Raw genomic sequence first — 23238 nt, forward strand, 5'->3', positions numbered from 1 at the left:
AGCTTTCCTGTCTTTTGCCTTAAAAGGATATGCAACAGTGCATCCTTCTTTAGCTCTTTTACATTTTTCTTTAAAAAATATGCTGCAAAAAATGGCTGTTTGCTCAAAATCTGTAGCACACATTCAAGAAGCAGTCAGGTAATAATAACCCCAGCTAATGGACTGCAGCTTTTAGATAGAGGAGTGTATGTTCTTCTCTCGTGTAACTTCAAAACAGGGTCACAGAGACGGACAGCAGGTTCGTACTTCTCCCCCCTTGGTATTTGGGTGTGACGCATTGATTCTTGGGAAATTTCAGTAGAGGCGGCCCTGAGTCAGACTCTCCATAGTCTCTTTTAAGCTGAGCTGGGCCAGTGGGTTGAGCTCTCTCTGGATAATAGGGCTTTTCCACAGTCTACAAACAGCTCTGTAAAGATTCCCCATGAGCCTCTGAGCCCTGGGAGATTTACAGCTTTGTGCAACACCTTCATTACTGGAGTAGTATAAATTCTAACCATTATTACAAATTCATTTTAAGTTCAGAGGAAAAACCCCAAAAAATAAGAGCAATAAAAGAGAATAACACAAGAAAGCTGTGGGATATTTATTTGATTATACATCACGCTAATGATGTGACAAACGAATAATGCATTGTATTGAACAGCGAATGATAAATACAACATACCTGTGAGGAAGACACCATGAATTGCACTTTGGAACACTTTCCTTTATCACCTCTGTCGAATGTTTGCTTGTGTGGTTTTGCCTATACGTACAAAGACAAGGATACAAGGTGATGGAATCCCCTACATGGATAAAAATAAAACGGAAATTACAAACATTGTCTTATACCATGTATGCACACAATCTACTACATGCCTATCATCTGATGTATTGGTTTTGTTTTTGTTTTTTTTAGCAAGTAAAAGGCCTCTTAATATCATTCTAAAAGCGTCCACCTTCAGATTGTGGTACATGTGTCTTTTCTCTCTGAAATCTTTACTGTTTTGTTTTTTTAACTAAACGTAAGAATATCTTTTATATTGTTAGTAATATTTGAAGATTAACACTTTTTCTTACGTTTTGGCCATATGAATATCAACAACTGCAATAGTTTTGCTCAGTTTGGGCCTCTGAATAAAATTTTGGTGTTTTTCTTTTTTTCTCCTTGAGTATGAGCTCTTTATTATCCTATATCATACCCAAAATGCCAAATGCGTCAAATATGATACTCAACTAAAAAAAACTTCTTTTTTTTTAACCTTTTCTGACAGTTATTTAAAATGTCAGGTTTTATGGTTAATGAAAATCTAAAAATGCAAAAGGATTTATGTGAGGGATAGCTTCAGGATTAAGGCATAGAAAATATAATTAGTATTAAAACAGTAGAAGTCAATAAAGAAATCTGTGTATGTTTTAACCTTTGGTTTGTTTGCAATTCGTAAGGTTTAATCCACATTTAAACCTCTTCTGAAACCCTCCACAGGTCGGAAACTATGAGGGAGGGATTCTGCAGATGCGTTACCCTGTATGGCCCCGTTATGGCAGCTTCCTGGAGCCCGTATCCGACAACCGCCACCTGACTGTGGCCACGCTGGAGGAGAGGCCTTTTGTCGTCGTGGAGAGTGTTGATCCTGCCACGGGCACTTGTGTGCGCAATACTGTGCCGTGCCGCCGGCAGTCCAACCGGACTGAAAGGTACACCTGTGAATGTGACTTCAAAAGGTCAACATCTGTGGCTGTTGTTTATGAAGATATTCATCAAATGGGGTTGTTTATGAAACCAATATCTAGAAATTTTCATAAAGAGCACAGTCTCCACATTACATCATCATCTCTCTGCTGCACATTGCAAATGTACTATTTGATTACATTGATCTTTAAAATGAATTGTCTCTTATTAAGGGGAGCAATAAAGAGTGTCCACTGGATGGATTGTACCTAGTTCAGGGATAATAGGTACCCATTAATAATTATAAAATAAGCAGCAGCAACCTTTTCACTTTCTAGAATGAGTCATTATACAAACACAAACAAGAACATTTGAAACCGAGAAAGAGTTTTACTAAACTTTAGGTGGAAACGTCTAACATTTAATATTAAGACAATATTCACCGCATTCTGCCTACAGTATGTACCACTGTTTTATATAGTATTTGCCATTTTTTTCTGATATTAGAAAAAAATAAAACCCAGACTGCTAATTAAAATGAAAAGTCTAATAACGCCTACACAAAACTGGCAAACATCCCCATTTAGCAATATGCCACGAGAGTCACTTAGCATATGCAACTTGTTACAGTCCAGCAAGCCTATTACACACTTTATTGGGATGTTGCATCTGCAAGCTTGTAGAGACTTTAAGATACAGCTAATTACTGAACCTTAGTTCATCCACAAAATGAAAAAAAAAAAAAACATTATTTGTATGACTTACTTTCTTCTGTGCAAGAATCTTAGTCCTGTTAAGTTGCTATGTACTCTAACTCTTTTATGAGAACATCACCTTATAGCAAAAGGACTTGCTTGCTAGTATTTTTTTAGTCTTTCTAAAAATGGAAATGAGACACAACTTAAGCACCTTGGAGGCTCCCAAACTCGGCTACTAAATGTTAGTGTTCTCATTGAATGCCAACATTTCTTATCTTGATTTACCAGAGGGCTTAATGATTTAAACAGAAGCTCATTGGACTGAAGACCCGAGACCTATTATTAGGAATTGTTTTGCTCATTCCAGCAATTAATCCCTCAACCCTCCTTGCCCTAGGCATAAACTTGCTATTTAAAACATGTGACTTCTTATCACTGTGTGATCACTGTAATTTGCTTTCCTCTGTCGATGGAATTCCTAGACATGAACAATAAAATAGTTTAATTCCAAAAGTTGGTTCCTCCAGGTAAATGAAAGCAGATTCAGTGAATTGTGTAGCTCTGGAGGTAACACATACTGAGTGAGGAGTGTGTCATGCCCAGAGAGAGAGAGAGAGAGATGACAGGCTCATTATGGCTCCATGCTGAGGGGAGAGAGTGTAAATAAATCATAAAGCAGAGTAATCACCCCTTGGGGAGCGTGTGATGGCTGAAGGGGAAACAATGATCAATAACTGTAATGGTGACGTTCTGCTCTGGGCCCATCACACACCTTCATGCTAATTGGCACCCATGTTCAGAAAGTTCTGAAAAGTATGACAACTGCTTTTAATTGGACCTGAGGTAACAATGGGCATTTTTTATGTTTGAGTGAATTTATGGATTTATTATACGATGATTCCCAATTCTTGTCTACCAATGTGTTTTACACATGCCAATTAGTCATTTATACAAATGGGAAAACTATTATTCAGGATTTAAAGTAAGTGTATTCCAAAATATGGTTGGGGAGAATGGGGTTTGTTGTCACAAACACAAAGGTTTTGAGTCAAAAGTTAAATTACGCAAACACATGTTTTTTCTAGCACTGGCTTTGTATATTGGTTTCAAACAGTTAAATCATTTGATAATTCTCTCCTTAAAGGGATAGTTCACGCAAAATTAACCCTCCAGTTGTCCCAAACCCTGAAGCTAATATTTCTTCTGTTGAACACAAATGAAGATATTTTGAAGAATGTTGGTTACCAGACAGTTGACAGTAGCCATTGACCATAGTAGGAAAAAATAGTATGGAAGTAAATGGCTACTGTCAACTGTCTGGTTACCAACATTCTTCAAAATATCTTTGTTTGTGTTCAACAGAAGAAACTCAAACAGGTTTGGAACAAAGTGAGTAAATGATGACAGAATGTTCATTGTTGGGTGAACTATCCCTTTAAACATAATTTTTTTTACATACTTTTGTCCAAATGTATCACTTCCATGCATTAGGACAAGATTCAGCACTTAATATTGTCCCACATGTTGCTGTTGCTGTACAAAATCAATAGTTAATGTTTCCATCATTTTTGTTATTTCACGAACTACATAATTGTTTTAATATTTAAAGATAAACTATAAATATAATTTATTTATACATTTGAATTTGGGATAATACACATACTGTATATACAGCACACTACCATTAAAGAGTTTGTGGTCAGTAAGATTTTTTTAAATGAATGAATTATTTTATTTAGCAAGGACACATTAAATTGATCAAAAGTAAAGACTTTTACATTGTGACAAAAATAAATGTTGTTCTTTTGAACTTTATATTCATTAAAGAATTCTGAAAAAGTTATAACATTTCCACAAAAATATTAAACAGCACAAGATTTTTTCTTGAACACCAAATCAGTATATTAAATGATGATCAAATTCCTGTATTTTTTAAGAAGAAAAAAGCAGCCTTGGTGCTTGAGCACAGGATACTTCTTTCAAAAACATTAAAAAATCTTACAGAACCCAAACTTAGTAGTGTAGTGTGGTCTAGGTCTCCCCTATATATGGTATACTAAAGTTCAGCAGCACCAGCGGTCACTGGCATTTATGATGCCATGTATATCAAGGTCAGCAGACTGTGGCACTAATGTGGCTCTGTGTTTGGATATGAAATGCATTACTCTACCACAACCAAATCGATGAACCATACCCATTTCTGCAATACATAGGTCAAGCCACTGCACATCTCTCATACAGCTGTTTCACAATAACTGACTGTATGCAATGATAACAAAGATCCATATGACTCAATGTACTGTAATTAACTTTGTTTAAAGGAGAAATAATTGATGGACACTCCCTAGGATGCGAGTGTGTCTGTGTCCATTATACCAGTAAACTGATGCACTTTGTCCCTCTGTCCCTTGTGCTTTGTGTGCGTACATGTGTGTGTGTGTGTGTGTGTTTGTTTGACTGATTAAACATCTCATCCTTAATTCACAGCCCACTTAACCCAAACCGCCAGCGCCGTTTGCAGGTGGTGAGACAGGCTAGAAAAGAGACAGGCTTGTTTATGTTATGTCCAGATCGCTTGCAGAGGGAGACTCTCATCTTTCCAAACACTTCATTTGTCTTTCTTTGTTATGGTTGCTGCCAGTGCCGCACACCCTGCATTGCCGGCCCTCCGCCCCAAGTCCACTCCCCGTACAGCTCATTACGCAGGAGGTCTGGGGGAGGTTAGAGGTGATGTATCATTATTGCTCTCAGAGTTTCTCTGCTCAGTGCCTCCAGCATCTAACGGTTAATGGAGGCCATCGCTTTTTTCTAAACATTTTATTGTGAATGCTCACAACCAAGCATTCCGTTTCTATAGATTCTGGGCTATGGGTTTTTAAATCGCAGCAGTTTGCTGAAGAGAGCCGTGTTTATTTGCTTTTTGAGCCTGTATTCATCTACTTATATTATTGATATGAGTAAACATTATTATGTAGGCTATTTATTGTTCTTTTCAGGTCAAATAAGAAAGAAAAGCCCTCAGACGTACTATACATTAGTGGCAAAGTGATGTCTGGCCTAGGGAAACTTTCATTCAAATAATATAAAACATTTGTTCAAGATTTTGTAAGCATTGCATAGTTGTGCTAATTTTCCTCTTATTTTAATTGTTTAATCAAACTTGTAATTGTTTAAAAACAAATGACCCTTCCGGACATTACCGTAAGGATTTCCACCATAGGCGAGTTGTTGAAGTGCAGCTTTATTACAAAACTTGGACAAATACAAATAAACAAAACACGACATGACTTGAAAATGTTGTTTCAACTTAAAAAAGTAAGTGTTCGTGCTGCCTTAAAAATTTTAAGTTTAGGCAACTTGAAATGTGAAGTTGTACTAAGTTACAACTTGTATATTTGAGTTGACTAAACTTAAAATTTAAGGCGGCACTTACTTTTTTAGATTGAAACAAACCCAAAACTAAACGTGACAATCAGTTTTGGCCACTACTGTTGATGCCATTTTACCTCTGTATTTGAAGTCTTCTTCATAATCTTTTATGGCAACACGTATAATTTCCTCTCTCCATATTCATGTCTGTATTATTCCAGTTATGATTAATTAGTCTTTCTGTCAGTAATCTTTCTTTCAGATGTGTGTCACACCATATGTTTTGCCCTAGAACCATGCGCTTTGATCCTCTTCACCAAATGTTCAATGGGAGCATGTGAATCATAACCTTTTTATATGGTTTCACCCTAATAATAACATAAAAGTGGTCCATATGACCACCATTTTTGACACAAATTCTCGCATTAAGCTATTATTTGGCTTCTAAATGCTTGAAATGTAGCATACAAGTTGTTTGGAACAATGTTTCTTTTTGGGGTGAACTATTACTTGTTTTTAAAGAAAGATGAAAAAATGTACTAAATGTTTAATAATATAATTATTATTATTTTATTTATTTTTTTGCAGTATAACCGGTCACAATGAGCCTTACACCAAACTCTGCTGCAAAGGCTTCTGCATAGACATCCTAAAGAAGCTCTCACGCACAATCAAGTTTTCATATGACCTTTATCTGGTCACCAATGGGAAACATGGCAAGATGGTCCGTGGCGTCTGGAATGGGATGATTGGAGAGGTATGAAATGGCACATTTTCTCTCTCTCTCTCTCTCTCTCTCTCTCTCTCTCTCTCTTTCTCACATAAACGCACTCACACTTCAAACATGTCAACAGTTCAGTGCTCATGGGAAATGAGCTAAATTAACATCTGAGAATATAAAAATAAAACAGCTTACAGCGTGATACAAGAAATAAATCAGCTTCCTATGACAGTGTCAACACGTTTTTCCTAACATTACTCACACCCTGTTTTCTTTCTGTATTTAACAGATCTCCTTAAACCACCAAATATTGCAGCTAAAGTTGTTAAGAGCATTCATGGAGCATAACTGGCTTTAAAAGCGATCTCGACACATTCCATCCTGTGACCTCCTGCTGCGTGTAGTGTCACTTAATCCGGTGGTTTAGTGTCTTCCACAGCTGCTGATCACTTCATCGGTTTTCATCACCTGCATCTGCTAAAACGTTGATGAGTTTATAGATAGCAAACCCACGCTCCACATACAAGGCTTAAATGCTTTTCGCACTGCGAGAGAAATAGATCATTATATGAGATAAATAATTATTATATAATAGCAAGACAGAAATTACGGGCTGACATGAGTGTGATATAAGGAATTTTATTCATGAGCCTGATTGCGGGTGACGGAAAAACAAATCTGTCAACAATGATTTGCGATGTTAGCGATTTGCGAAGTTGTGTAATGAGACCTAGTGGTTCATGTCCATTTCCATTCCTTGAAGAAATTGGAATCTGGAAACCAGAGGCTAATAATAACAACAGTCTTAATTGTGATATCCATAAAAAAACTTTCAGACTATGTCAGGTTTATAGTGGGTATTAACCAACTGGTAACTCTTTAGTTTAGGGTCCAATTCCAATTATTAACTAGTTGCTTGTAGCATGCATATAACTAGGATATTGGCGGTTTATTAGTACTTATAAAGCACAGATTGAAGCCTTATTCTGCATGACCATATTCTACATCCCTTAATCCTACCCAATACCTAAACTTAACAACTACCCTACTAACTACTAATAAGCAGTAGGAGTTTGAGGCAAAAGTCATTGTTAATAGAGAATTGGACCCTAATCTAATGTGTGATCAAACTTTGTATTATATTATATTATATTATGTTATATTATTATATTGTGACTAATAGTACATTGCGTTTACTTGTACAGAGACATTCTCCACGTCCAAATATACTGTATGTACTTCTCAAGGATATAGCAGATAAGGATATAGCATATGCGAAAAGCATTATGCCAAATGAGTAGTAAGTATAAATAAGCAGTATGCAAAAAATACCCATATGACCTACTCTTTACGCTGAAATTCTGAAGTGCACATCCAATGGACACTTTGCTAGCCCACAAGGCCATGGTAGAGTGGTTATAATTGTAAATGGCAAAGGTGTAGGTCACAAGACAAGGTCAACATGGCATATAGTATGTCAGGATTGTATTCATGCTACACACATGCATATTATATAGAAATTACTTTCTTAATGGCATAGAAGTTCTTCATTGAGTGTAGAACATAAGTTTAAAATTTCCACCCTGAAATTGCACGGGCCTCCATTATTTTGCGAAGTTTCTGATGACTGCTCTAAAGTTTTCACTCACTTTCCCCCTGTTCAAGGTCTTCTACAAGCGTGCAGATATGGCAATTGGCTCTCTTACTATCAATGAGGAGCGGTCAGAGATTGTTGACTTTTCAGTGCCATTTGTGGAGACTGGGATTAGTGTTATGGTGGCCAGAAGCAATGGAACAGTCTCACCTTCTGCCTTCCTGGGTGAGGAGTCATCATTATCCATCTATTTTCAAGGACACACTCACACAGTTTACGAGAGATGCTTGCAGGCGGTGTTAAATATTTCCTACCAGTGGCTTTTTGATTAGAATGTGATTAGATTAAAATTTTATGCCTTTGTTGGATTAAATCTAGAATAAATCCTAGATAGGACCAACATTTTCTACTGAATCAGCAGCTCTGCATACAAACAAAGGCATTTTGACTCTGCTAAACATTAATTTGTTCATTATTTTTGCTAATTGCACAGCATTTACATCACAAACAAACACACCATTATGTGCAAGATCTTAATCTGATAATCAGCTGAGTTTTGTATTTTTGGTCTTTCTCTCTGTCTTGTAGAGCCTTACAGTCCAGCCGTGTGGGTTATGATGTTCGTAATGTGCCTGACTGTTGTGGCAGTCACCGTGTTCGTCTTTGAGTACTTCAGCCCTGTTGGGTACAACCGGAGCCTTGTCAGTGCCAAAGGTCAGCCTTGGTTTTTCAAACAGTCTTTTCTCTATCAGGCACAAAGCTAGGAGAGGAAGAATAGTTGTGGAAGCAGCCTAATCAATCCACATAAACCGAGCTGACAGGCTGTGTACTTGTCTCCTAGTGTAAAAGGTCATTTTTCTGAGCTTTAATTAACGTTTGTCGCTTTGCTAATTTGACTTTGATTGATTGCTTGGCTTTTCTGTGGCTGTGTGTGAGATACAAGAACCACATTAAGAACTGATGCCAAGGTGGGAAAAGAATTTCTTTGCCCATGTAGACTGATCTATGACTAATTAAATCAACATATGTTATATAGGATGTGCATATATGTATTATAGAAATAATAACTAATTAAAATAAATATACACATTAACTTTCAAAAGTTTTTGAGTGAAGTCTCTAATTCCACATAGGCTGCATTTATTTGATAAAAAAATTTCAGTAAAAACACTGATATTGTAAAAAATATTTAAAAAAATGACTTTTAAATGACTTTTTTATTTTATTATTTTAATATGTACTTTATTCCTGTGATGGTAAAGCGGAATTTTCAGCATCATTACTCCAGTCTTCAGTGTCACATGATCCTTCAGAAATCATTGTAATAGGCTGATTTGGTGCTCAAGAAACATTTCATATTATGAGTGTTCAAAAGTATTTTTTTTTTTTTTTTTTTAAATGGTGATTTTTTTAAAATGTAAAATTAGCATTTATTGGAAATATATTGTTTTCTAACATTGCATGTTTTTACTATCAGCTTTGATCAATTTATGCTTGCATTAAAGTAGTAATTTCTTTCAAAACATTTACTGTTCCCAAACACTGCGATATATATATATATATATATATATATATATATATATATATATATATATATATATAATCACTATTATATAAATTATTAAAATAAAATTATTATTTATTTAATACATACTACAAATGTATCTCTTTTATAGCCCCTGGGGGTCCAACCTTCACCATTGGAAAGTCCGTCTGGCTCCTGTGGGGAATCGTCTTCAACAACTCTGTTCCTATTGAAAACCCCAAAGGCACAACCAGCAAAATTATGGTCCTTGTTTGGGCTTTCTTTGCTGTCATCTTCCTCGCCAGCTACACAGCCAATTTAGCTGCCTTCATGATCCAAGAGCAGTACATTGACACCGTGTCTGGTCTTAGTGACAAAAAGGTGAGTTGTATGTAATTGTAAATGAGCTGCATGTGATGCTGTATTTGGATACATTTTGATGTGTTTTTCTTTGTGTAGACAGACAGTGAAGAGCATATATGGCAGAAACAAAATGAGTTATGAAAGGCCTTGTCACACCCAATATGTATATTGGAATATTAAATGTTCAAGAAGATAAATAAAGTAAATTGGCACTTTTCTAAGTTCACAGACTCTCACTGACTCTCACTTCTCAAACACCTCTCATGATTACACACATCTCATGATTACTGATATTTTTGTTCATTTATTTTTATAGTAAAACACTATAAGCGACAGAAATCCATAGAATTATGCAAATGAGAAATTAATTGGCCTTAGGAAAGAACAACAACAGATTAATTGTTCATAGATAAAAAAAACAATAAAAAAACACAAGTGCGTGGAGCCATGGTAATATATGCTAGCAACAACATAGTATAGTAGTGTTATAGAATACGCACTTCTGTGTTCTTGAACATACTGACTTTAAAATTGAATCCTAAACCCAAGGATTTGAGAGACTTTAGAGGAAAATTAGCAGTACTGTATAATACAGTCTTCAATGTTTTTAGGGCAAGGACCCCTTAGGCGACAGAGACATGGAGCAGAGACGATCGATACAAATGTGTCAAACAAAGATACATATTAAGCATGAAGCCTTCGATATTAATAGAAACCAACCATATTATGATAGTTATATTATGTTAAGACAGTAGATTAGAACTATAAATGGTATTGTTGTTGTACATGCATCATTGTCTGTATATTACTTTTCACTGTTAAAATTTAATTTTAAAAAGTATTGCACAATTATTTGAATTATTGGTTTGCAGAATCATATATTTTAATTTTACTGTCTAGCAGAACTTTAGCTAGACCTATAATTTTTCTAAAACATTTTTTAATTTTACTGTGAGATGGACAATTAAGAATCAAAGAAATTAATGAGGGAGCTCTAGTAAAGTGCAGATGTAATGTGTAAGCAACGGCTCAACCATAACAAGAATAGCAATGTACAATGAGACATTTAAGATTATTTACAAGTCATTACTTTTACAAATAATTGGAATAGAATTTAAAAAATATTTTGATACAGATATTTTTCAATGAATATATTAGTCTTAGATCTAAATCTAATGCATTTAGATTGCTTAATGTGTATCTACAGAATTTTGACATGCCATATTTTTGTCCCATGCTATCATGTTATCACTATGTCAACCATTGCATTTGAATCCAGCATTTATATGTAGATGTCACTTCCGAAATTTTGCAGCGTGTAATTGACCCTCGGTCCTCTTAGCCGCATGAAAAACAAAGCTTTTATTCAATGGATTAAGCGCAAAGAGCGCTTCCTTTATAATCACTAAAAAGGTATCACTTAGTTCATTGCAATCTCACAACATTCTACACTACACGAGAAATCTCTTACATCGTGTTTACACTTTTGTTAATGAGAGGATTCGCAAGCGTGTAGAACTCAGCACTGAACAAAAACTCTGCCGTTTTAAGCGGTGAGTGGATTCTAAATGAAACCTCTTATTGGCCATTGCGTTCAAGAGATCAACAAACAAGTCAACAAACACAAATACGCTCGAGCGTTAGCCAAATCTGTTTAGCCAATATGTTATTATTACAGTATCAACTGAGGGTTTCCTTTGAGGGTGCTTATCATTTGACTGTTTTAATTTTTTAACAAAAAAATATTTATAATCAAACATGAATTGGACTAGGGGTTGCAGACCCTCAGTTGAAGACCCTTTGTCTAATATGGTCACTCAGAGCGAATTTTACTTTAATCCCCTATGTGCATTGCGTAAAATGAGTCAACTCTTGCCAACTGTTCAAATGCAAGAATAAAAAAAAAAAAAGCAGTACTTCGATTTACTTTTCCAAGGTCAGTACTACCCGGGCAGTAGGAGATTCTGTGTAAAGTCCATGTAATCTGTGTTGATCTACACTATTAAGGTTAAGACGCAACCTGCCTCAGCTAAAAAATTGAAATGTCATTTATTCCTTTTTTTGTTTCAGTTTCAAAAACCCCAGGAACATTATCCTCCTTTTCGCTTCGGGACAGTCCCAAACGGCAGCACCGAGAGGAACATTCGAAGCAATTACCCTGACATGCACACCCACATGATAAAATACAACCAGAAGGGTGTGGAAGAAGCTCTCAACAGCCTTAAGACAGGGTGGGTTTCAGCAATAACATTTTATGTGTGTGTGGTTATGTGAAAGGAGCTCTGAACGCTAACAAAACGGTACTATGGCGGTACAATTTACATGGTATTTTCAAGATGCTTCAAAGAATATCATGGTACTACCGGAGTACATGTCCAAAAACATGCTACTTTTCTGTTAGTGAAATGTTTTGTTAATAATCTGTAATGAGATTTACTCCATTGGTCATTATATGCATCATTTAAAAGCAATTTTGTTAGATCTAAGGGTCAGTGAAACACAGGTGGGGAACATAAATAATGTATCATCCACCATTTGTCAAGGAAAAGGGGAGTATAAATTAACAAGAGCTAATTATTTACTTGACATAATTACGTGTAATTACTAAGCCATTTGCCTTGGGCTCATTTCTGTCCTCTGTGTAGGAAGTTGGATGCCTTCATATATGATGCAGCAGTTCTTAATTATATGGCTGGCAAGGACGAGGGCTGCAAGCTGGTCACCATTGGTAGTGGGAAGGTGTTTGCTACCACAGGCTACGGCATTGCTCTGCAGAAGGACTCCCGCTGGAAGCGCCCCATAGACCTGGCTCTCCTCCAGTTCCTGGGAGATGGTAAATTGCACTTGGGGGGCCGAAACTGGTCAACACTTAATATCCTCTGCCCCAGCATGGAAGCTATAACATTCCCCTCTTACTGTAAAGAAAAACTTGATGTGCTGTGAATTGAGAGGTTATGAAATGTCAGCGCAAACTACAGGCTTAAGAAAACCTCACTGAACAGTAGACACTGACTTTGTTCTAAAACTAGTGAGCTACCATTTAATTTTTTTATTTTTTCATGCTTGACACAATGTATGCTTAACCCTGAAGAATACATGCAATATTGCCCAAACTAAGTAGCTACTTTTTGGAAAAGCCTTCATGTCGGGAGCGCACAAATTATGCCTTAAAATGTTGTCTAGGTAGGAAGCTTACTAGGTTTTGGAGCAGAGCACATTTGTGGTTCTTATAGTATCCGCTTGTTTCTGTCATAGTTGAGTAGACTTTGACTGCCGCTGTTTCTGGCATTGTTCCTGACCCTGTTTCCTTTCATGCAGGGGACACACAGAGACTGGAAACAGTATGGCTGTCTGGAATATGTCAGAATGAGAAAAACGAGGTCATGAGCTCTAAACTAGACATAGACAACATGGCAGGTGTTTTCTACATGTTGCTCGTGGCCATGGGCCTCAGCCTGCTGGTCTTTGCTTGGGAACATCTACTTTACTGGAAACTGAGGCACTCTGTCCATAAGTCTGATCACTTAGACTTTCTACTGGCCATCAGCAGGGTAAGATTGCCTTGTAAATTTACATATTAAGTCATGTTTAGACTCAGTCTAGGCTAGGTATCATACTATTTTACACTGGTCAAATATTTTTATCCAGCCCAAATCATAATGCACAGTCTGTTGTATTTAGGCTACTTGTTTACTAAAAGGGATACTTGGGTAAATTCAATCAATCAAATAATTCACCATAAGGAGGCACATTAAACTTTGACATGAAACAATGAACTGATCTTTGTCTCTTGCAAAAACATAATCTGGTACATTAATCACTATAATGGAGAAAAATACTGCCATGACACAAATTAATCCAGTGAAACGCCCACAAAATAACATTTCTCTGTAGGAATACACAGTCACTATTCACTTTACATTTCAGGGCATATACAGCTGCTTTAATGGCGTTGAAGACTTTGGCAGATCTACCAGCATACAGAATCCAGATCTCACTGCCAATTACGCCCAGGCCAACATGCTGAAAATGCTGCAGACAGCCAAGGACATTGTCTCTTCAGCCAAAGTGGAGAACTCATTGGATAACGCCACCAAGACCATTGAGAACTGGAGCAGACACGGCGGCAGCCTCCCAGCACGTATCCCACTGGTGACCACAACTGAAAAAGTCCCTGGTCACTTCTCATATATCACTAACGTCACGGAGAACCACATACCTCACATGCAGCGTTCCATAACTCCACCTTTCATGCAACACACCAAAACCACTAGCCCACCACCGATGGTAAACCATAGAGTCCTAACACGGCCCACTCCTCTTCGCTACACACTTCCAGCCAGGACCAGGGGTCTCTACGACGGTATGCTTCCTGTATCCAGTCTAAGCACACCTCATCTAGCCATGCATGATCCTCCATCCGACCTGGCCCATCCTGGTTCTTCTTTTGTTCCATATAGAGACATGTACACCGAACACCACAAGTCTTGTCACAATGATTTGTCAGATGCCGTCAGGAGGAAAAAGAGACCCCAAAATCTCATTGTGGAGTCCATGGATCTGAGGGGGCTTCACGATTATAAAGACCAATCAACGTGTCATACCGAAGCAAACAGTTTTGCTGAAAACCACCTGTCCTCGTCCTTCAGCGAAAATCCTTTTGTAGCAGCGGACACAGCTTGTAATTCCTGTGTCAAAACGTACTTTGATCCTGCGTTCGATGACATACCGTTGATAGGGAAAAGGAAGCTTCATCGCAGACCGTCGTTCCTGAAAGCCACTTGGGGCCCCGACAGAGTCCGGTTCCCGAATGACAGATCCACTGCAGCAGCCTCCTCACGAGTAGCTATACCTGACCTGTTCCCTTGTGTGGACGTACACGGACGGGTGAGAAACACCATGTGTTACGCCCAACCGATGGATCACACCTACCTTCACGCCTTCCGACGAAACACCAGGAAAAGTCAGAAGCTGAGACACAGCCAGTCCACCAGGCTTCCCACCTACAAGGAGGCGATTTTCCACAATGTGGCAGCTGTCAGGAGGGCGTCAAGTTTGGTGCATAGACCCTACTCCTACCCAGAGCTGCCAGTCTACCAGAGCCCCCTGTCATATGGACCAGCTGAATTATGCAACATCTTCCCCTGTATGGGACATCCTAGTGACAGTGTATATGGAGGGTATAGGGTACCCACACACCTACAGGATGACCATCTAATGCCTGTTCCAGGCAGCAGGGTGGTTCATAGCAGCCCTATTGTGCCCATGACATGGGGCAGAATTTCCAGTTTGGAATCAGAGGTGTGAACTTGTCCTTTCATGTGCCAATTATGAACTATTTGGCCCACAAGCTTCTACTGACCAATAAAATTACTTTGCCTTTAACACAAGCAGAAACACAAACCGGGTTTAATTTGTTTTCATTTTTTTTTTTTTTTTTTATTAATTTAATATTATTTTATTTTTATTTATTTTTTAAAGTGCAATAATGTAATAACTGGGGGAAGTATTTAGGGAAACCGTCAAATGCCATCCTAAATTTTGAATGAATGAATTTATGGACATGTAGAACTGTAAATGATTAGCCGTTCTTATCTCTTTAGTCCACAAAATGCAATATATTGCTATATGTGTTGGACTGGACGAAAGATATTTTTCTTCAAAGATTGTAGTAGAGAAGTCAAACTGAGACACTAAACTATACGAAGTGTTCATTTTGAAGTACATTTGGTATTATACACTATGTAATTCTCTATGATACTGAATTTTGTAAACACTTAAGACATATTGTCCGATATTTTTTATTTTAAACAGCAGGGCTATATAAGTGGATTTTCAGGCTCTTACATTCCCTTTCTGTCTCTCGTTCAATGTCCAATCTCCTCTCTCTCTTACTCTGCTGTGAGCGGGCTTTTGAAGAAGAGCAAATTGAATGGTACTCTAATATTAGCATCATCAAGGATCTTCACACTTTAATAAATTACAAAGGACCATCAGTTAGTCCTTTGTAACTGCTGTCTTCTTTAGATGGCTGACGGATATAACTCTTTGAACACTGCCTTTTATATGCAGAGCCACAGCATATTTTAGACCGCTTTTAACAGGGATTGGCTGTTTGCAGTTGTGACACGACGGAAAGAAGCATTACCTTAATAATGTCCACACACACACAAAAAAAAAAAGTCTGCTGACACCCATAAGATCAGGTTTGGGGTAGAGTTTTGCTGTTGCCATTGGACGACTGCTACCAAGTCTGTTTGACCTGCATACTGAACCTCACATACCCACGAGGAAATCTGTCTGTGCCTCAAAATAAACTTGTGATGCTCCAGAGTGTGAAAGAGCGAGAGAAAGATGGTGCAACGGATGGAAAAGAAGAGAAACTAGGAAATGAGAAACCACACTTCCTTCAGTTGGGATTTAAGCTACAATATCTGAATGTTTATGAGCTGATAAGGCTTATTTGAGGTTGTCATAAGTTTCTCATTAAAGCAACTCTGTGGAGTGATTATACAGGAGGACGTGTTACCAAAAAGTGTCCTTTACTGTAGGATTTCATTATTTCGGCTGTCTCCAACGCACGTTGTTCTCGCGACGCCCAAGGTGACCTAGGCTGGGGTAATTATGCTGTAAGGCTTTTGTTATCTCCCGATAAGGAGCCCTCCTTTCAAGCAGTGAGTGAGGAGCATTTTTAGAATCTAAACATCGAGAAACGTTAAATTTTTTCATCACAAACTTTTCTTTGTTGTTGCCATATTACAGTTCATAGCACTGCAGCAGTGATTTAATCTTCAATACCGCCAGCGTGCACAGATAGATTTATGTACCACAGGATAATTGTACTTTTTTCATAATGTTTCACTGACTGACATCAAAAAAGAGGCCTGCTGCAGAACGACCCACATTTCGTTTTCATAAAAAAACAAGAACGAGGACTGAAGAGAGGCAGGCTAAAGCCATCATCATCATCATCATCATCCCAGCAAAGTCTTATTTCTCTGTGTTCCTGAAAAGCGTATTATTGAATGATCTCGCGAGTTGATAAATGATTCAATACATGCATATAAAAACATCAAGGGAGGCTGGGGATCGTCCTCTGGAAGAAATAAGCAGCAATATATCAACGCCACAGGTTGCTGTGGTGAAAAATGAAATGCATTTAAAAGTCAAGGGGACCTAGTCTCATCCAACTTTGAGAAAAATGCAATGGAATGACGAGGCAGACGTGTTTTCGGAATATTAATAATTCAACATGTTCATTTGAATCGGTCTGATCGTTTTAAGGATTTGCTTGCAATTTCTTGTATTTCCACTCAAGTGGTAAAAAGAGCTGTATTTTTGCGCTTTAACACTGGGGAAAAAATTTAGTACAAACAACTTTTTCACTCAAATAATTACAAAGAAACATTGGATCAAACGTGAAATTTCGAAGTAGAAAGAATGAAATAGTATTTTCTTGCAAACATACTGTAAATTCTTAATTGTCACAGTCCATTCCTTTTCTCTTTCTTTCCATAATGGCTCTAAGGAGGAAAGGAAATGCACACATTTACAGACACGCTCACAATACAATTACTCACATCTCTGCTGTCACGCCTTCATATCATTGCATTTCTCTGAAGCATCATTTCAGGGCTGCAAATTGTCCCAGATGCTGCTGGTCACCTTGAGCCAAGGGCTTCACAGCCTGGCGGGAGAGGGGAAAGGCGATGGAGAAAGACACCACAGAGAGGCTGGCAGTCTGAAATTCCATCAATTAACAACCGAACAGGCTAATAAACGAGAATAACTCGCTGCCCGCAAACAACAATGAGCAATTGGAAATATATACTTTTTATACTCTGTGTTCTGTTGGTACGGTATTGAATGTGGTTACAACATGAATGATGTAAGTTAATGTAGGTTACCACACAATCACAAGTACATTGTCTGCACTGAGCTTATCCAAATCAAATGAGGTGATTTTTATCAAGTTGCTAGCACAATGTTAATTAACCTATATGAGTATTACGTGTACTATGCTGTTCTGTGTGTTTTATCTCATCGAAGAGTAGCAGTGATATCAGGAATCCAGGGTCTGTACTAATCTATCAAATCTATAATTAAAGAGCTGTAACTAAACGTTGCACATTAAAGAGAATTATTCCAAAAAAAAAAAAAAAAACATTGTTATTAATCTTAATCACTACTTGAAAATGGGTTCCAATGGTATAATCAATAGGTTTTTTTTTTTTGGTTTTTTTTGAACTGGTTGCTGGATATTTCGTTGTTTTGTAAAAGTTTACATCTGTCCATTGGGTTAAGCTCTACAAATGTTTTGTCTTCTGACTGTCATATCATACTCATGGAGAGACCTAGTGCTCACTGTTTTAATTAAAGGAAGTCTGTGCTGTGTGAATTAATAGTTCCCAACCTTTGTACTTATCATCTGTTCTAGCTCTCGTCTCTGCTCAAAGGGATGCCGTGATATGACAGCGGGTCACAAACGTTCATTTGTAACTGACCTTATTCACTGCCTTTTCACCACAATCCTGCCGAGCCTTCAGCCTGGGCTCGTGGGAGAGGTTGTGGGGTTATTAGCTTTGGTTAACCATCCCATTTGAGACGGCTCCGTCGAATCAAAGGCACGTGCCACTGTCTAATTATTTAAAAGCGTTGTTTCAAATGACAGCTCTGTGATAATAAAGGGATGTTCTTGTCATTGGAGGCTGGTTATCTTTGTCTCTCCGTAATTAGACTGATCTTTAATGATAGAAACTTTGAGGTAATCTTACCTCGCAGAAAAATTGAAAAGTTTTAGTTGTAGATTGACCCATTTAACTAAAGTTATGGCCTGAACAACACAAGGATTGTTTAAAATGAGAATGTTGATAGCGGTGAAAACTGTAAAATGATATTTCAGTTCTACGGTTTGCAACCATTCTGCAATTGCCAGAGGTTTTATCTTTAGATGGAGTTAAAAATGTGTTTGAGATGAGGAACGGCTTGACTAGGGCCATATATAAGCAATAGATCATCGGTTGTATGGGCAGCAGAGAACGAAGCAATATAGGATGTAAGAAATGGATATAGTTGTGTGTTGGCCTCCAGACATGGAATTGAACATATGGATGAACAGCAAAGTCTGAAACTTTTTTCATTTTCTCTCTAAACTTTATACATTTAGGCTACTGATGATAGCAGCATCGTACACTCAAAAGTAATGTTTTTTGCTGTTTGTTTAATTAATTTTTTAATGAGCTAATGCAACAAAAAAATTATTTTTGTCACGTTTATTAAATTACATAATTTCAAAAATTACATAAACTATATATGTTTATGATTTAAATATGTAAATTATATGATGCTTGTGTATTTGCCCCTGGACATGGAATTGAACCTATGGATGAAGCGGAAAATCTGAAACTTTTTTTCATGTTTTCCTCAAAACAAGTTTTTAAGTTTTCCTTGTTTTTTTTCACGTACAAACAACAATGTTGTCAATACGATCCCTGTTCACACGGATCTGTGAAAACGACAAAAAACTCATTGTTCATGCCAGGCCAGTAAAGAAACACTATGCGCCTATATGTCACTCACTGTTTTCACAAATTAGCGTTTTTGTAGTTTACAACAATAACGGTATCATTTTCAGAAACTTGCATTTTGAATCCCGTTTTCAAAAGTTTTTGTATTTCAGGCCCCCAAAACGCCGTTGTTGTGTAAATGAACGGCCAAAAGTTTTCCGTTTTTAGTTGAAAATGGTGTTGTGTAAACGCCCCCTAAATAACACAAACTAATACATTTTTTACAATCTAAAAAGTAGAATGTTATTAACTGTTTTTATTTATTACTCGGAACAAATTATGTCGACCCAATGCAAATCGCTTTAGTAAATTACAGATTTATAGTTAAATTATACACATCAATTAAATATTTAAATTATAAGTATACACATCTAAATATTTTAACTTAAATGTAGATATAATTTAAATATGTAAAAAAGTAGTAGCTCAAGCCATTTGTGTTTGTTCTAAGAAATTAAAAATATAGGCTATATGTATTTTAGTATTCAGCAAAATCAAATAAAAAACCACAACAAAAATATTGTTTCAAATTCTGACAGACAAATGTCAGTGTGTATTCCTGTCAAAAGGTTAAAGTAAAACCGGTCTGAATAAATCCTGCATTGTTTATCATCGTTCATTTTGTCCTTCCAAGGTGACAGCCCCAGCAGTTGGCCGTGGCTCATAACATGGCAGCAAATTAACATCCCCTAGGTTGTCATGCCATAGGCCGTGGTTTGAGTGAGACTACACTTTAGCAGCTTGCCAGTGAGCACTTGGATACATATTCATTTCTAATTAAGAAGGGCTTGCGTTTGAACCACCGACCGAGTTTACAATAAAAGCCTTTATTTAAGCAGCGCATTTACTCACCCTCGTGCAGTTCCAAACCTCATGTGATTATCATTACTCTGTAAAACAAATGATGAGAAATATCGGAAAATATCCTGGCACAACTCTTTTTCCAGCAATCCATGTTTTATGGGGCGTTATTAGCTACTTCTGAAATAGTTCAGAATCCCCAAAAGCAAGCAAAGAAGAAGCAGAAACAAGCGTAAGAAGATTGTTTACGTAGCCTACATGTAGCGAACGCGAATAAATCAATCATAAATCGGTAGGCTAAGATTCCCGAATGAAATCCGGACGAGTCTTTGACGGGAAAACACAATTGTCTCAGCTTTCTGTTTAAAATGTTGCTTTTTATTGAAACTTAGCTACAAACATTCAAGTGTTAATACAAAAAAAAAAAATGCATGAAGCTAGAATGAAATGTTTAAAAGCTGAGGCTCTATTTTTTCTTTTGATACAGTGTGTTTTCAGATATTCAACAAAATATTCTGGGGGCCATTTTTGTGAAAATGACCAAAAAATGCTGCTGCTGGCTGGCAACTTAAAAAATAAAAAATAAAAAAATGCTGGTGGGGAAAGAGTTAATACATGAAATCCCAAGACTTCTGAAGACATACAATAATTTTGTATCATGAACAGACCTAAATTTAAATCATTATTCACTTATAATCTTCCCCCTCCATTCATTTACAATACAAAGGGTGTCACTTTGACATTAATATCCCTTTTAAAAAAAGAAACTGTAGACAACCCTGTCTAATATGAGGATACATTTCTTTCAGACTTAATTTAAACCTTGTGTCTGGAAGAAGGAATGAGTGACTGAAATACTAAATAATAATACGTGAGACACAAGTGGAAACAAGAAACCCACAGTACATCTATTGAGAGGGTCTTAATTTCTAGAGTCACAGAGACGACTTGGCTGTCCTAAAGGAAATCAGTTTTGGGGGCTGGATCCATTATAGTGTCCAGCACTGCCTATTGTAGAAATTATCTATGAAATCAAGGCAGGTCATCCATGTCCTTGACAGAACAAAGGCAGTATAACCCTTGGTCCATACAAATCCATCTCTCTGATAACAGAAGGCTATAATGGATTTTGCTATGCTTTTTAAAATTAGGATCATATAATGTCCTGTTGTATGTGGCCTGAATGAGTCATATTAATATATAGGGTAATTTCCTCACCATAGCAAATGCATTAAATCTTGACACTTATATGTATTACACTCAGAACAAAAAATATAGCACTATTACGAAGTCCAAGCAATAAATTGTAGATTTTTTTTAACTAACATATACAGTAGCCTAACTGTTTCTGGCTATAGATTTAGAGCTATTAAAGTCAAGTTTTCTCACTGAAATGTGTTGCTGAATGCGAGATATTACAAAGGATTTGTTTATGTTTGTTTACATGTGCCTGCATCAAGCTCTACACCAAAATACAACATTCTAATGCTATAATTATCAAGAATTATCGTCTTATAGTCTGATTAAAGAGTTAGTCTACCACTAAGAAACATGCAGTTCCTGTAAAATAAATTCAATTTATTATTCAAAGCATGGAAATGGGTTGCCGCTATCCCATCTTATCAGCTGGTCAGGATGATGTTTCTAATGAACTAGGTCTTGAATGAGCACTTAATTGAATATATGGTGCATAAAATTGCCCAAAGATGTCCCGCTACAGTGATAGGCTATTTCATTCATCTTAATAAATTAGTAGACCATGGGGAATGGATCCATATGACACATGTTGGCCCCAGTATCTTATAATTCATAAGCTGTTCTGTTGGATTTATGTTTGACATTGTGTGTAATCTGATCTTTTCTATTACTAATAGAAGGAAGCATGCTGGGTAAATAGAGTGGTGCAGGGATGACGTCAGTATCTGAAAGTCTAATTCGCCGCTGGTTCCTTCGAGATTTTCCCATGGGGTTTTATAATGGGGTTTTTCAATTTATGAGTAAAATAAAACCTATGGCAAACATAACTTGACCATACTTTGACGTTTTGTTCTACAACACTGCACACATTCACTCCCCAACTGTCTTATCTACTTACTTAATTAGAAACATATGTTTTCAAAAATAAACATTAATACTTCATAATTTGCGTGTTTGGTATGGAGTGTGTAATTTACTAGGAAAATGCTTCTGTTGCATTTATATAAATGTTTTTCATTACAAATATCAGCATAAAAACTGAGTGAACAATTAAATAAAAAATAACTAAAATTGAATGAACGGTATCATTTTCAGAAACTTGACCGTTTTGAAAAGTTAGCTTTTTTAGGCCCCCGAAATGCTGTTGTAGTGTAAATGATTGAGTCGTGTTAACGGCCCCTCAGGTACTGAGAAACCCAATATCAACTCTTAAGTCAACTTATTTTGGATGGTGCAAATCGTGTTTCATCTTCACGCTGTAGTACATCAGGGTTAATGTATTTCTGTAAGGTTAATGAAAAGATTTGTCCTGTAGCACCCTCCCATGTGTCTCAAGTTGTCTCGATCTGTTTCTGTTTTAATTATTACCCATTCACTTGCTCTTTGTGTTGACGTAGACTATAGAGGCTTCCATTCATCTTGGCTATTGATAGACTTCCTTTGATTAGCGTTCAGCTGAGATATGGAAAGGGGAGGTGGAGGCGAACAGAAAATACACACAGAGCAGCCGTTTTTCAGAGCAACTCTCTTTCTCACTCACCCAATTTCATTCACTATTTCACTCTGTTTCTTTTTCATATCTGCTCAATTAATCATTCTCTCTCTCTCTCTCTCTCTTTTAATGTCCCATTTCTCTTCTTCAGTTTTGTAAAATCAGTCTGTGCAAACAGACAATTCAACTCTATTAATGTAGTTTAAGAACTGTTCCATTACTCTCGCTATTGTGCCATTGTTTGTGTTTCTGTATGAGTCA

The 23238-nt window shown here is 37.0% G+C and overlaps 1 protein-coding gene across 1 annotated transcript in view; it reads left to right on the top strand.

Annotated features, from left to right (window-relative positions):
- The window catches only part of grin2cb (glutamate receptor, ionotropic, N-methyl D-aspartate 2Cb), a gene marked incomplete at its 5' end in the record, with an annotated part of 33812 nt that extends 16036 nt beyond the window's left edge, over positions 1-17776 (top strand). The window contains 9 exons of the mRNA XM_084135763.1: positions 1466-1677; positions 6307-6475; positions 8105-8258; positions 8622-8747; positions 9710-9939; positions 11992-12152; positions 12567-12754; positions 13240-13472; positions 13849-17776. Coding sequence (XP_083991889.1) covers positions 1466-1677; positions 6307-6475; positions 8105-8258; positions 8622-8747; positions 9710-9939; positions 11992-12152; positions 12567-12754; positions 13240-13472; positions 13849-15228 — 2853 coding nt within the window. The 3' untranslated portion in view covers positions 15229-17776. The remainder of the gene's footprint in view (positions 1-1465; positions 1678-6306; positions 6476-8104; positions 8259-8621; positions 8748-9709; positions 9940-11991; positions 12153-12566; positions 12755-13239; positions 13473-13848) is intronic.
- Positions 17777-23238: the final 5462 nt, after the last annotated feature.

This window comes from Abramis brama (genome assembly GCF_963993115.1).
Source record: "Abramis brama genome assembly, chromosome: 14".
NCBI lineage: Eukaryota > Metazoa > Chordata > Actinopteri > Cypriniformes > Leuciscidae > Abramis > Abramis brama.